At 35.5% G+C, this 12,377-nt stretch overlaps 1 protein-coding gene across 1 annotated transcript in view; it reads right to left on the bottom strand.

Annotated features, from left to right (window-relative positions):
* MTREX (Mtr4 exosome RNA helicase) overlaps nucleotides 1–12,377 on the bottom strand; it is a 101,019-nt gene that overhangs the window by 6,330 nt on the left and 82,312 nt on the right. The window contains exons 23-25 of the mRNA XM_077772983.1: nucleotides 7,357–7,462; nucleotides 4,167–4,223; nucleotides 2,899–3,061 (exon numbers count right to left, since the gene is read on the bottom strand). Coding sequence (XP_077629109.1) covers nucleotides 2,899–3,061; nucleotides 4,167–4,223; nucleotides 7,357–7,462 — 326 coding nt within the window. The remainder of the gene's footprint in view (nucleotides 1–2,898; nucleotides 3,062–4,166; nucleotides 4,224–7,356; nucleotides 7,463–12,377) is intronic.

Below are 12,377 nucleotides of genomic sequence, written 5' to 3'. Positions count from 1 at the left end.
AGCAGAGTAAATAAAAAAAGGGAGTGGGGAGGAGGGGAAACACAGTAAGTAAATCAAGGTTCTGTTATTTTTTTTTTTGCTATTTACTTACATTTTATTTTTAAGAGTTAATATACAGCCTATCCCAATTTTAAAAAGAAAAAGTATGGGGCGCCTGGGTGGCTTAGTCGGTTTAGCGTCCGACTTTCGCTTAGGTCATGATCTCGCGGTTCGTGGGTTCGAACCCCGCGTCGGGCTCTGTGCTGACTGCCAGCTCAGAGCCTGGAGCCTACTTCAGAGTTTGTATCTTCCTCTCTCTCTGACCCTCCCCTGCTTACGCTGTCTCTCTCTCTCACTCTCTCTCCTAGAAATAAATAAAAAATATTAAAAAAAAAATAAAAATAAAAATAAAAAGTATAACTGATATAATGGCATCCAGACCAGAAAACATGAAGATTACACTGATGTCAGACCCAACTTAAAGTTATAGTTAAAAACTGAATTCCACAGATTTTCAAACTTAGATATCTCACACAAACTGTGATGTACAAATAGGAATTGAAAAGGGGCAAAATAGATTTCAAGAATGCGGGTATGCTCTGGAAGACAAACTGTCTTCAATGTTAGCAGTTTCAGATCTCCAATATTGGGATAATTCTTCCATTTCAGAACAAAAAACAGAAAAATAATCCAAAATGTTATAGGACTCCCCAGACTTGCAGGTCTGTTGCCTCCTGATTTTTCTTCAAACAAAACAAACTACTCTCACCTATGAACCACTATTCTGTCACTGTGTCTGACTTTCCAGAGAAGCAGATATTCTATAAATAATGGGCTTAGTAGCTGGGAATTATCTAGGCAAAAAACAGTCATTAGTTTCATTCTTATGTTCCAAAAAGAAGCCAGACTAAAGAGTGGCGGTGCTGTATGGCACCTTTACACCGTACAAACTGTCATACACCTACCAAGTTTCCTGTGTATTAAGCAATGTTCACAAGTGGAGGGAGTGTCCTGCTTCCCTCTTCTCACATCCTCGGCTACTGTTACCTACCATGAACTGTTATAAATACCTTCTTACCATTCTTACAAGCATGAATTGTGTCAGTGGATGGAGATGGTACAATCTAGGTTAGGTTTTAAGAAATCTCTACATCTGAAAATCAAGGATAAGGCATTATGCTGCTTAGATGAAGTTATAAACTACCAAGTGAATTGTAATCACAGAGGCAGAGGTTTAAATCCTAGTGCCATAATATACCAGACCTCCATGACCTTTGGAAAATTACTTTTTAAAAACTCAGGTTCCGGGCATTTAGGTGGCATGTGCTGACAGCTAGCTTCCAGAGCCTGGAGCCTGCTTCAGATTCTGTGTCTCCCTCTCTCTCTGCCCCTCCCCTGCTCATGTTCTGTCTCTCTTTCTCAAAAATAAACTAAAAAAACTAAAAAAACAAAAAAAAATCATTAAAAATAAAAAACTTAGTTTCCTTGCACAAAGTAGAAATAGTTATTTACCCTCAGTTACCATTTTGGTGATTAGATATAAATTATATAAAGTGCTTATTATTGGCACAATGCCTGGCACACAATAGTCACTTAATAAATAATAATGGCTACAGTGATAGAATGCAGTACTCAGAGCAAGATTCTGGAGCCACATTACCAAATGATCATTTAATGGAGGCTTAGAAATAAACTTTATGACACCATGTAACAGGACACAGTAATAAAAAAAAACTATAAATTCCAACATTTTAAAACTTAAAACCCATGAAGTTCAATGTAGTAAAGGCTCACAGTTGAAAATTTTAACATTCTGTTACAGAGATATTTGACCTATGCATCATAAAAATCAATGATTCACTGATTAATAGTCTTCAATAAGACCAGTTAAAAAGCATATAATATTGGATATGCCAAAATATATTTCTCTTAAAAATAGTTAAAAAACAATAGCATTTAAAATAGTATATAATAATCTTATGAATTGCAAGCTCATTTACTTTCATTTTTAAAAAGTTTAATGTAAATCTCTAATTTGATAAATACCATTCACCAATATAAATATCTACATAAGCCAGTATTTTTGAAATGAACAAAACATTTCTAAACCGGTCTTTAAATACTGTGGGGTTTTTTTGCTTCTTGTAATTATGATTTCTTTTGTATTCCCTCTGCCATTTTTTCATTTAAAATTTCTGTTCAGTTGAATAACAATTATTCTTCAGTCTTTTAAAATTCTGCCTATTAATCTGATCCATGCTGAAGTAATATCTGACTGCGGCCAAGTCTGTTATCAGAAATGCAATGATAGATGGCATTTTCAGCTCTTTTAGTGGAATTAATACAGCAAACCTTTAGGTTACTGCCAAGCAAATAAAACCAAAGAGTAAAAAGACAAAACAAAATCACACAAATATGACTTAGTAGGATCATCTGTTTGTCTGTGATGGCATTACCATTCCATTTTATTATCAAAAATTAAAAACATTATTCTTGCTGGGGTACCTGGGTGGCTCAGTCTGTTAAGCTAGTCTGACTCTTGATTTCAGCTCAGGTCATTATCTTGTGTTCATGAGATCAAGCTAAACATGGAGCCTGTTTAAGATTTTCTCTCTTTCAAAAAATAAAAAGTAAAATATTATTCTTGTTTAGTTAAAACACTGCCATCCTGAGTACGTATATTTCCTATCAAAGGAATATATGTAGGCGCGGGTGCCTGGGTGGCTCAGTCAGTTAAGCATCTGACTTTGGCTCACGTCATGATCTCACAGTTTGTGAGTTTGAACCCTGCATTGGGCTCTCTACTGTTAGCACAGAGTCCACTTCAGATTCTCTGTCATCTCACGCTCGTGCTCCCTCTCTCTCTCAAATAAGTATTTAAAAAAAAGAGAAATGTATGTATATAGGATTTAAACATACCTTCAAAGACATCTGTCATTTTGCAGATATGAGCAAATGTAGCTCCAGTTGCCCAGGTATATACTACATCCATTAAGTGAGGTTTGAATGAGCTTAGATAAGTCTCCTCATCAATTTCCAATTTGGCTTCTGCTGAAACTTTTGCAATTCTTTTAGCACATTCCTTTGAAGATAGAAGAAGATTTACTTAATATTTCTTCCTCTGACCTCCCATATATTTTTTTTCTTCAGGTTTCCAAAGCCAGAATTCTACAAGGTCCCTTTTTCTTCAGAGGTTAATATGCCCACAATTTGGATATTCTGTGCTTTTAAGAAGCTACAGTGCCTTTTCCACTGCTAAGTGTCAAATAATAAAATTTTCCCATTACATCTGAAGTAATTAAGAAAAATGTGTTTTTCACCCAGTTATACCTTTTCTATATTTAAAAAAATCAAACTCTTCAGTAAAATCATTCAACAGTAGTATTAAATAATCTCTAAGTATTTTATTAACAACCAAAACCCCCCAAAGACATCAATAACAAAACGGATGTAGAAAAATACAAATCCTATGGCAAAAAATGCTTTTCCCCAACAATGCTTTAAAAAATATAAATCTTAATTTTATGTTTTCCCTATAATGAGAAACTTAGATTCATTTTTTTCCTCCTGGGTAACATAAAAGGTTAAAACACCAAGTCCTTTATCAAGTTTCCTGGTTCTGGAAGTTTAAATTTCTTAGTAACAAGAGATGTTAAATGTTCTACTGAAGAGGTTTTGTTATTCACTTTTCCTCTTTTGCAGTGTCATATAGTTCATCTTTTCCTGTCTATCTGATGTTGAAAACAAAGATAAAAACAGTTTATCACCAGAAAACAAAACACACAATTACTATAAGCTACTGTAGTTTTGAAGACCCGGGGATAATTAATTTCTGAAATTAAACATATTTTAAAACTTTGTTGTAAACTAGAATGGAAAAACAATACAAAAACATTAAGCTAACTAAATCTGCTGTTGTTAACACCAAGGAAAACAATGCAGGCATGGAGGTGCTGATTTGGCCTATCTATATTATTCCGTGTTAAATGTGCACTCACGGCAACTCCATAAAATTTATTACGCTGGTGGGGGAGAATGTTTAATAGCATTAAATGACAAGACTAACATCAAGTAACATTAATCCTGAAGGAAGTGGTCTCTGGAATGATAAATACTAAGATCAGGCTACGAAAAATGTTTATTTTACATAGTCTATTCATAAAATATGCAGTTCAAAAAATTCCCACCTGCATTTGACGAAGTGGTCCTGCTAACTGCTCGGTTAATTTAGGCATCTCACTTGACTATGAAATAAAAAGGATAAAAACAAAGTTTAAAATGCAGTATATACTTCCTGTTATAACAAAGAAAACAGAGCTTTCATGATATCCATCAGTATCAAATTATAAGACCTCAGTTATTAGCATTTAGTTTCAGTTGATGTAAGCAATCTTTCAACCTAAATTATGTTATTATGTTTCAGAGGAAAATATTACACTGCTAAATTTAAAATTTACTATTTTCTGTGGCCACAAATGGAAAGGAGGGAGAGCAAACATAAACATGCACAGTAGTTTAATTACATCAAAGTTATTATAAGCAATTTTATCATGGTTGGATTTTGAAACAGTTTTGGGCTTCTAGGAAACTCGCACTCTGGAAACCGAAAATTTGGGATAAAGTAAGTAGGCCCTCAATTTTTATTTTACCCAGGTATTTCTAGCTCTCTAACCAAGTATGGGATAGTTAAAAGTTTAGCCTGAGTTGTAGTGTTCTTAATATTGCCTTCCCACTAACAAAAAGTTTACCACTTGTTTTCAGTCAGGATAATAGGAGTTTCATGCCTATTACAAACTGGACTAATGAACTTGGACAAGTGGTGTGAATTCTGTGTGTTGGTTTCCTACCCTGTCAAAGAGAAATAAAAGGTGAGATCCTGAAAACCTATAGCCGTGTGATTAGAATAAAGATATTATTTGTGAACAAAATGTGATAAAGGCAGCCTCACAGAAAAGTAAAATTATTACAAGAATGGTGTGTGTGTGTATATATATATATATATGAGACAGGATTTAAATTATATGTAATTTTTTAAAAAAACTATTATAGTTTTATAGTTTCCTTGTAATAGTTATGCTTTTACTTTAAGCATCAGTATTTATATCACTGGTTTTGTTTTGCATGCCTTATGTATTATTATGTATTGCATGCCATATGTATTATTATATACTAGGTTCTATAGATTATTCCTTTCCAGATTAAAAAAAATGATGAATGGGGTGCCTTGACTGGCTCAGTAGGTTAAGCATCAGACTTTGGCTCAGGTCATGATGTCATGGTTTGTGAGTTCAAGCCCCTGCATTGGGCTTGGCATTGGTGGTGCAGAGCATGCTTAGGATTCTCTCCCTCTCTCTCTTCTCTTCACCTGCTTGCATGTTCTCTCTCTCAGAATAAATGAATAAACTTTAAAAAAAAAAAAAAAAGGTGAATAAGAAAACAAAATGGCCAAAATGTACTCAACATCTCAGTCTAACAGTGAACTCAACTGCTTACCATCTTTTATATTGTGTCCATGATTGATTGATTAACAGTTATTGACTACTGCCTCTATGGTCATTATAAGTAGAAGGTACTGGTCCCGACATAAGTTAGCTAAGTGTGATTTCCCACAGAATATATGCACAATTTACTCCTTCATCTCTCCTTTAAGTCTCAATTCAAATTTCGCTCCACTGGTGAGGGCTTTACTAATCACCTTATTTAAAATAGTAACCCTATCACCATGATTTCTATCTGCCTCCTCTGTTTCACATTCCTCCAAAACCTTCATCATCATTTGACAGAATCTGTATTTTTTTTTTCTTGTTTACCTTCATTTACTAGCATATAAATATCATGGAAGCAAAAATTACTGCTGTATCTCTAGTGCCTAGATCTGGGCACTGCACACAGCAAGGGCTTAATATATATTTATAAGTAGTTGCTATTTATATTACAAAGATTGTATTTAATCTTTAAATTACTTTTAATATAAAAAATGTAGGGACACAGTTTTAGAAAGAACACATCTGAAGCCTGCTTCAGATTCTGTGTCTCCCTTTCCCTCCCCTGCTTGCACTCTGTCTCTCTCTCAAAAATAAACATTAAAAAAAAAAACAAAAAAAAAAAAACCCCAAATTGTATTAGCTTTTGGAATAAAGTACAAAACTGATTTGTGTTCATGCCATCTAACACTTGTTTTTAATTTTTAAGAGCTGCTGAAAGGGAAAAATCCTTGCTAAACCAGCAATCAGAATCCTAGAGCCACTACCTGAAACATTACCTATGAGACTTTTAGCCTCTAGGAGGATCAGCTATTTCAAATTTGTTCTCCGTTATTGGGAGGGGAGATATTAATTTAACCTCCCCTTTCATTTTCACTCTTTGCCTCCTTTTATTTTCATTCATTCATCTTTGTTTCCAGGATTATCTGTGACTAGACCAGGTCTTCAAACAATGCACTGGGTTATAGAACAAATTTATTTTAATTTTTTAAAAAAAATTTTCTCGAAAGAGGGAGAGAGAGAGAGAGAGCACGCACGCACGTGAGCAGGGGAGGGACAGAGAGAGAGGAAGACACAGCATCCAAAGCAGGCTCCAGGCTCTGAGCTGTTAGCACAGAGCCAACATGGAACTTGAACTCACAAACAGTGAGATCATGACCTGAGCTGAAGACGGATGCTTAACTGACTGGCCACCCAGGTGCCCCACAAATTTAAAACTTAGAATTTGATTAATGACTATCTAGAAATAAAAACCTATTTCACTTTCTTTTCTGATAACATGTGTTTAATTCTTTAATACTCTTGGGGTACCTGGGTGGCTCAATCGGTTAAGCGTCTGACTTCCGCCCAGGTCATGATCTTGTGGTCCGAGGGTTCGAGCCCCGCATCAGGCTCTGCGCTAACAGCTAAGAGCCTGGAGCCTGTTTCAGATTCTGTGTCTCCCTCTCTCTCTGCCCCTCCCCAGCTCGTGCTCTGTCTCTGTCTCAAAAATAAACATTAAAAAAAACTTTTAATACTCTCTTACTATATTTCTTTTGGAGTAGTGATTTTTTAATTAAATTTTATTTGTTTTTATGTTTATTTTTGAGAGAGAGGGAAAGAGAATGAGCAGGGGAGGGGCAGAGAGAGGGACAGAAAATCTGAAGTGGGCTCTGCTGTAATAGCAGAGAGCCTGATGAGGGCTCAAAGACACAAACTATGAGATCATGACCCTCAGAGCCAAAGTTGGACACTTAACTGATCCAGGCACACAGGCTCCCCAAGAAGTGTTGATTTCTAATTACCATTGCCCACATGTAAACAGGAAATAGTTTCATAATTAAAAATATCCATAACTATTAAGTTACAGGATGTATGAATTAGTAAATAAGGTGTGTTAAATCTATTAACTCACATTCTCTTGAAACACGAAGCAGCTTAGTAGTGCCGTTGCCTGTTCTGCAGACAGATCATTGAAAAGGCCATTAAACATCATCTCAGTTAGGAGGAGCTCATCAGCACTAGATCACCATAAAAAAGAGAATACATTCTGAATGTCATAATATAAAAATACACATACGTATACATACATGCTTAAAATGTAACAAGGTTTTTCTTAAATGTTTGTTTATTCTGAGCGAGAGAGAGAAAGATGGAGAGAGAGGGAGAAAGGGAGAAAGGGAATTCCAAACAGGCTCCTACCTGTCAGCTTAGGGTCCGAAAGAGGGCTCAGTTTCACAATGAGCTCATGAGAAGAGCCAATATCAAGAGTTGGACATTTAACTGACTAAGCCAGGTACCCCAAAATGTAACAAGTTTTTAAATAAAGCCTATTATTTCACCATGATAAGTATTCAATGAGGAATGACAAAAATTTATTTAAGAAAATGGCAGTTCTTTATTTTATCAACATATCAATAATAAATCTAAAATGGGAATTCCATGTAAAAATCCCATTCTAGCAAATACCAAAATGCAAACATTTACTGAAATGACTGTATTTCCGAATTCTCAGTATAACAAGAAAAAGAGTCATGAGCATTTTCCCTCTGGGTCCAGGGATCCATTTAAGTGTTTTTAAGTTATTTAACAAATAATTTATAACACAAAGGGATAATAAAAAACAACTTCATTAGAAATCTTAATTAATGTACCCATAGTAGACACATATTTTATTCCAGTCTCCCAATGTTGAGAACATGTATAACCCAGATGGGCAATGGTCTTTAAATGCTACAAATTGCTGCTCATCAACTGTCATCCACAAATCTGGAGTACATCCATGTAGTATATACAATTCCAAATTTCAAATACATCCCTAATTGGTACTAGCTCATCATCAGTTTTGTTTTTTTTCCTGTATTGTACATTATCAAAAATATACTACTGACCGCAGATTTTAAATACATCTCTTTTAAAGGTTCTAGCTTATCATTATTTTTGGTTCCTCTTTTGAAACATCAGAATATTCTATTTTTAAAAATTCTGATAAGTTGGAATTCTGTTGAAGAGGGGAAGGCTATCCTCTTTGCTGCATAATTATTGTCCAACTTTTTCATATTCAGGTTTTTATTATAAAGATTAGAATAATTGGGGTGCCTGGGTGGCTCAGTCGGTTAAGCATCCAACTTTGGCTCATGTCACTCTCATGGTTCGTGAGTTCGAGCCCTGTGTCAGGCTCTATGCTGATGACTTGGAGCCTGGTTCGGATTTTGTGTCTCCCTCTCTCTCTCTACTCCTCCTCTGCTCGCGCTTTGTCTCTCTCTCAAAAATAAATAACCATTTAAAAAAAAAAAGATTAGAATAATCCAACAAATCTTTTTTATCTCTTCAACTTTTTCTTGACAATTTCCTTGTATTTACAACTGTCTTCGGAATTTGACCACTTAAAAACCACACCAAACACAATTTAGCAAACAAATCATAAAAGAGCAAAGACTATTTGTTTTAAATCCTTCTAGCAGAAGGGGATGATCCAAGATCTTTGCACAAAACATTACATAACTCTTTCTTGAGCAGAAAGAAAAGTAAAATAAGAATTTTAGTTTTTTCTTTCTGTCCTTAGAGATTTGTTATTCCCTTATTGATTCTTGAGTTTGAGAACTTACCTACAGTCTAAGGTTTTGCTTATATGATTAATTTCACTATCATCACTGTGTTTTCTGATTTGTCTGATAATTGCAAAATATCTTTCTTGTTATCTCTTTGACATCATGGGTAGAAAACAAAAAATGATAAATTTTCAACTGTGTTCAATGGAAGCTACAGAAGCCTACAGACAGTGATTCTAGAATTCTATAATCAAGGTTCCACAAAGTATGTTACATTTATAAAACAGTAACTGTGAGAGTGTTAACTCTTATTTATTTTTATTAAAAAAAATATTTTTTAATGTTCATTCACTTCTGAGAGTGAGACAGAGTGTGAGTGGAGGAGGGGAAGACAGAGGAGGAGACACAGAGTCTGAGGCAAGCTCTAGTCCAACCTGTCAGTATAGAGCCTGATGCAGGATCGTGACCTGAACTGAAGGGGGATGCTTAATGGCTAAGCCATCCAGGCACCCCCGGTATTAACTCTACTTAAAAATAAACAAGCAAATTTCACTTTCTGACTTCTAAAAAAGGACAAAGTCTCTATCAATCTTTATAAATAATTTTAACTATTCAAAAATAGTCAGAAATCAAATTTGGACTCCTGATGGTAAAAAGAGAGTTAAGTCAAACAAAGAGGACAATACAAATAAGGCAAGACTACTTTAGGGAACTACCTATTACTATATACACACTACTAAGGCAGACAAGAAAGATTACTAGATCACAGGAGAGTNGCTCAAAATAAGACTGGAAAATTCACAGCAAGTTTCGTAATGTCTAGGAAAAATATGTAGGAATTAGCAGGATTTGAGGTGGGAGTGAGGGAAAGGTCATGCTAAGACAAAGAAATATGTGTGGGTTATGGCTAGAGAGGAGGGGCAACAAGACAGTAAATTATGGAATTTTTTCTACAAGCATTAGGGGATAACTGACAAACTTTTACCATAAGAATGACATGACAGGGTTTGTGCTTTTGAAAGAATACACTGAAAGCAGTATAAAGGATGGGTTATAGAGGCACTCAACATAGAAGGCAACAAAAACGAGGACTTCTATAGTACTCTAGCAAGAAATAATGAAGGCACACTAGCAGTCAGTGGGAATAGCCAAAATAAATGGCACAGATGAAGAGGAAAAACTCAAGAAGATGGGAAGACAGAGAGTAGGAAGAGAAATCTAGCTCCCAAATTTTTGCCTTTAGAGGCTGGGTCTTATTCAGCAAGACAGAGCAGAGGGAGAAGCAAATACTGGGGGAAAGGTAACATACTTTCATATGTGATATCTCTCTAAATAATCTATTTTAGAATAAAACCAATACCATTCTCCCAAGAGTAAATCCAGCTACAGATACCTAAAAGAAATTAATTTCTATGTTAATTGTTAAATTCTATATAATGTTACAAAGAAATAATTCCAATAACATTAATTTTGGCATATGAATTAGTAGACCAGTGCTGTGGTCAAGCTTTAGTCCTGGGTAAATTATTAACCTTATGGCGACTACAATTCTTTAATAACAAAGTAGAATAGCAGGTTTAAGGAAAACTATATGCCAACGTGCCAAATCTAACTTGAACCACTGATATATTTGGCTCACACAGTGACTAAAAAATTCTGAATTAGTTTGTGAACACTTAAAAAAACAAGGAATTTCATTGCACCCAAAAATCTGGATTTTGGGCTTTTCTAAATTGAAAAATCTGGTAACACATTATTCTATAATAACTAATTGGGGCTGGGTAGTTGCTGCCCCCTTCTGGTGGCCAGGAATTGTTCTGGTTTACAACAGTATCCTCCTGGCTGTCCCCTGTAGACATAAGGGGACATCTGAACTAAATGATCAATAAGAACAGTATGAATAAGCCTTCTGCAGAAATGTCTGAAACTATATACAAGGCCTATAATTCTCTGGCACCATCCATTAGAGCCATGGTGAATACACAAGAAACTATTTCAAAAACATTTTTTATGAACTCACTAAGAATAATGGTTGTTAACCATGGACAAAATAAGATATATCTTCAGGCTAATGGAAATCACATGGGACCTTGAACCAGAATAGTTCAATAGGCCCTTCTAGAGTTTCTGACACAGAGAAACCACTAGAGACAATGAAATGACTGCTACAGTTTCAAGTCATTTGGTTTCTTTTTTTGTTAAATGTTTTATTTATTTCTAGGAGAGAGAGAGAGAGAGACAGCGTGAGCAGGGGAGGGTCAGAGAGAGAGGGAGTCATAGACTGAAACAAGTTCCAGGCTCTGAGCTGGCAGTCAGCACAGAGCCCGACGCGGGGCTCGAACCCACGAACCGCGAGATCATGACCTAAGCGAAAGTCGGACGCTTAACCGACTAAGCCACCCAGGCGCCCCTCAAGTCATTTGGTTTTAAGGACACTTGTAGTATGGCAAAAAAGATCACCAAAATACATATCTTATATCCAGTTTTATGCTGTGACCTAGAATATGCTATGCTGTAATTCCCTGTTTGTTAGCTCAAAACTTTAATAACATCTCTAATACATATAAAAGGATATGATTATTACACTAAAGTTTAAGGTGGGAAAATATTCCTAATTGTAAAAAGAATTCAGTATACAAAACTATGTATAAACTAAGATTACAATTATGTAAAAATCCAGGATGCATTAACAAAAAGAAAAAAGGATTACATTAATATGCTAACTGCATTTGTATTAAATAGAATGGGGACAGGGGGCATCATGATCTCATTGTTCGTGGATTCAAGCCATGAGTCAGGCTCTTGTTGAAAGCTTTGTGCTGGAGCCTGCCTCAGATTCTCTGTCTCCCTCTTTCTCTGCTCCTGTCCACTTCATGTTCTGTCTCTCAAAAATAAATAAACAACACAATTTTTTTAAATAGTTGGGTAGAAGAAATTTTTTTTATTTATTTACTTTGAGAGAGAGAGAAAGAGAGAGAGAAGAAAGCATGAGCAGGGGAGGGGCAGAGAGAGAGGGAGAGAGAGAATCCCAAGCAGGCTCCACACTATCAGTGTGGAAACATGAGATCTTGACCTGAGCTGAAATCAAGAATTGGACACTTAACTGACTGAGCCACCCAGGTGAACCCAAGAAATTTTTTTAAAAATTCTTTTTCTAATTTCTCTAATTTAATTATTTTCTAATTCCTCAATTTCATCATCAAAAACTGCATTTACTGGGGTGTCTGAGTTGTTCAGTCGGTTAAGCATATGATTCTTGGTTTTGGATCAGGTCATGATTTCATGGCTTGTGGATTCAAGCCCTGCATCAGGCTCTGCATGTTTTGTCAGCACAGACCCTGCTTAGGATTTCTCTCTCCCTCTCAAAATAAATAAATGAACCTAA

This window comes from Crocuta crocuta, unplaced genomic scaffold, assembly GCF_008692635.1.
Source record: "Crocuta crocuta isolate KB4526 unplaced genomic scaffold, BGI_CrCroc_1.0 scaffold107, whole genome shotgun sequence".
In the NCBI taxonomy this organism is placed as follows: domain Eukaryota; kingdom Metazoa; phylum Chordata; class Mammalia; order Carnivora; family Hyaenidae; genus Crocuta; species Crocuta crocuta.
This window is presented reverse-complemented; position numbering and strand designations above follow the sequence as displayed.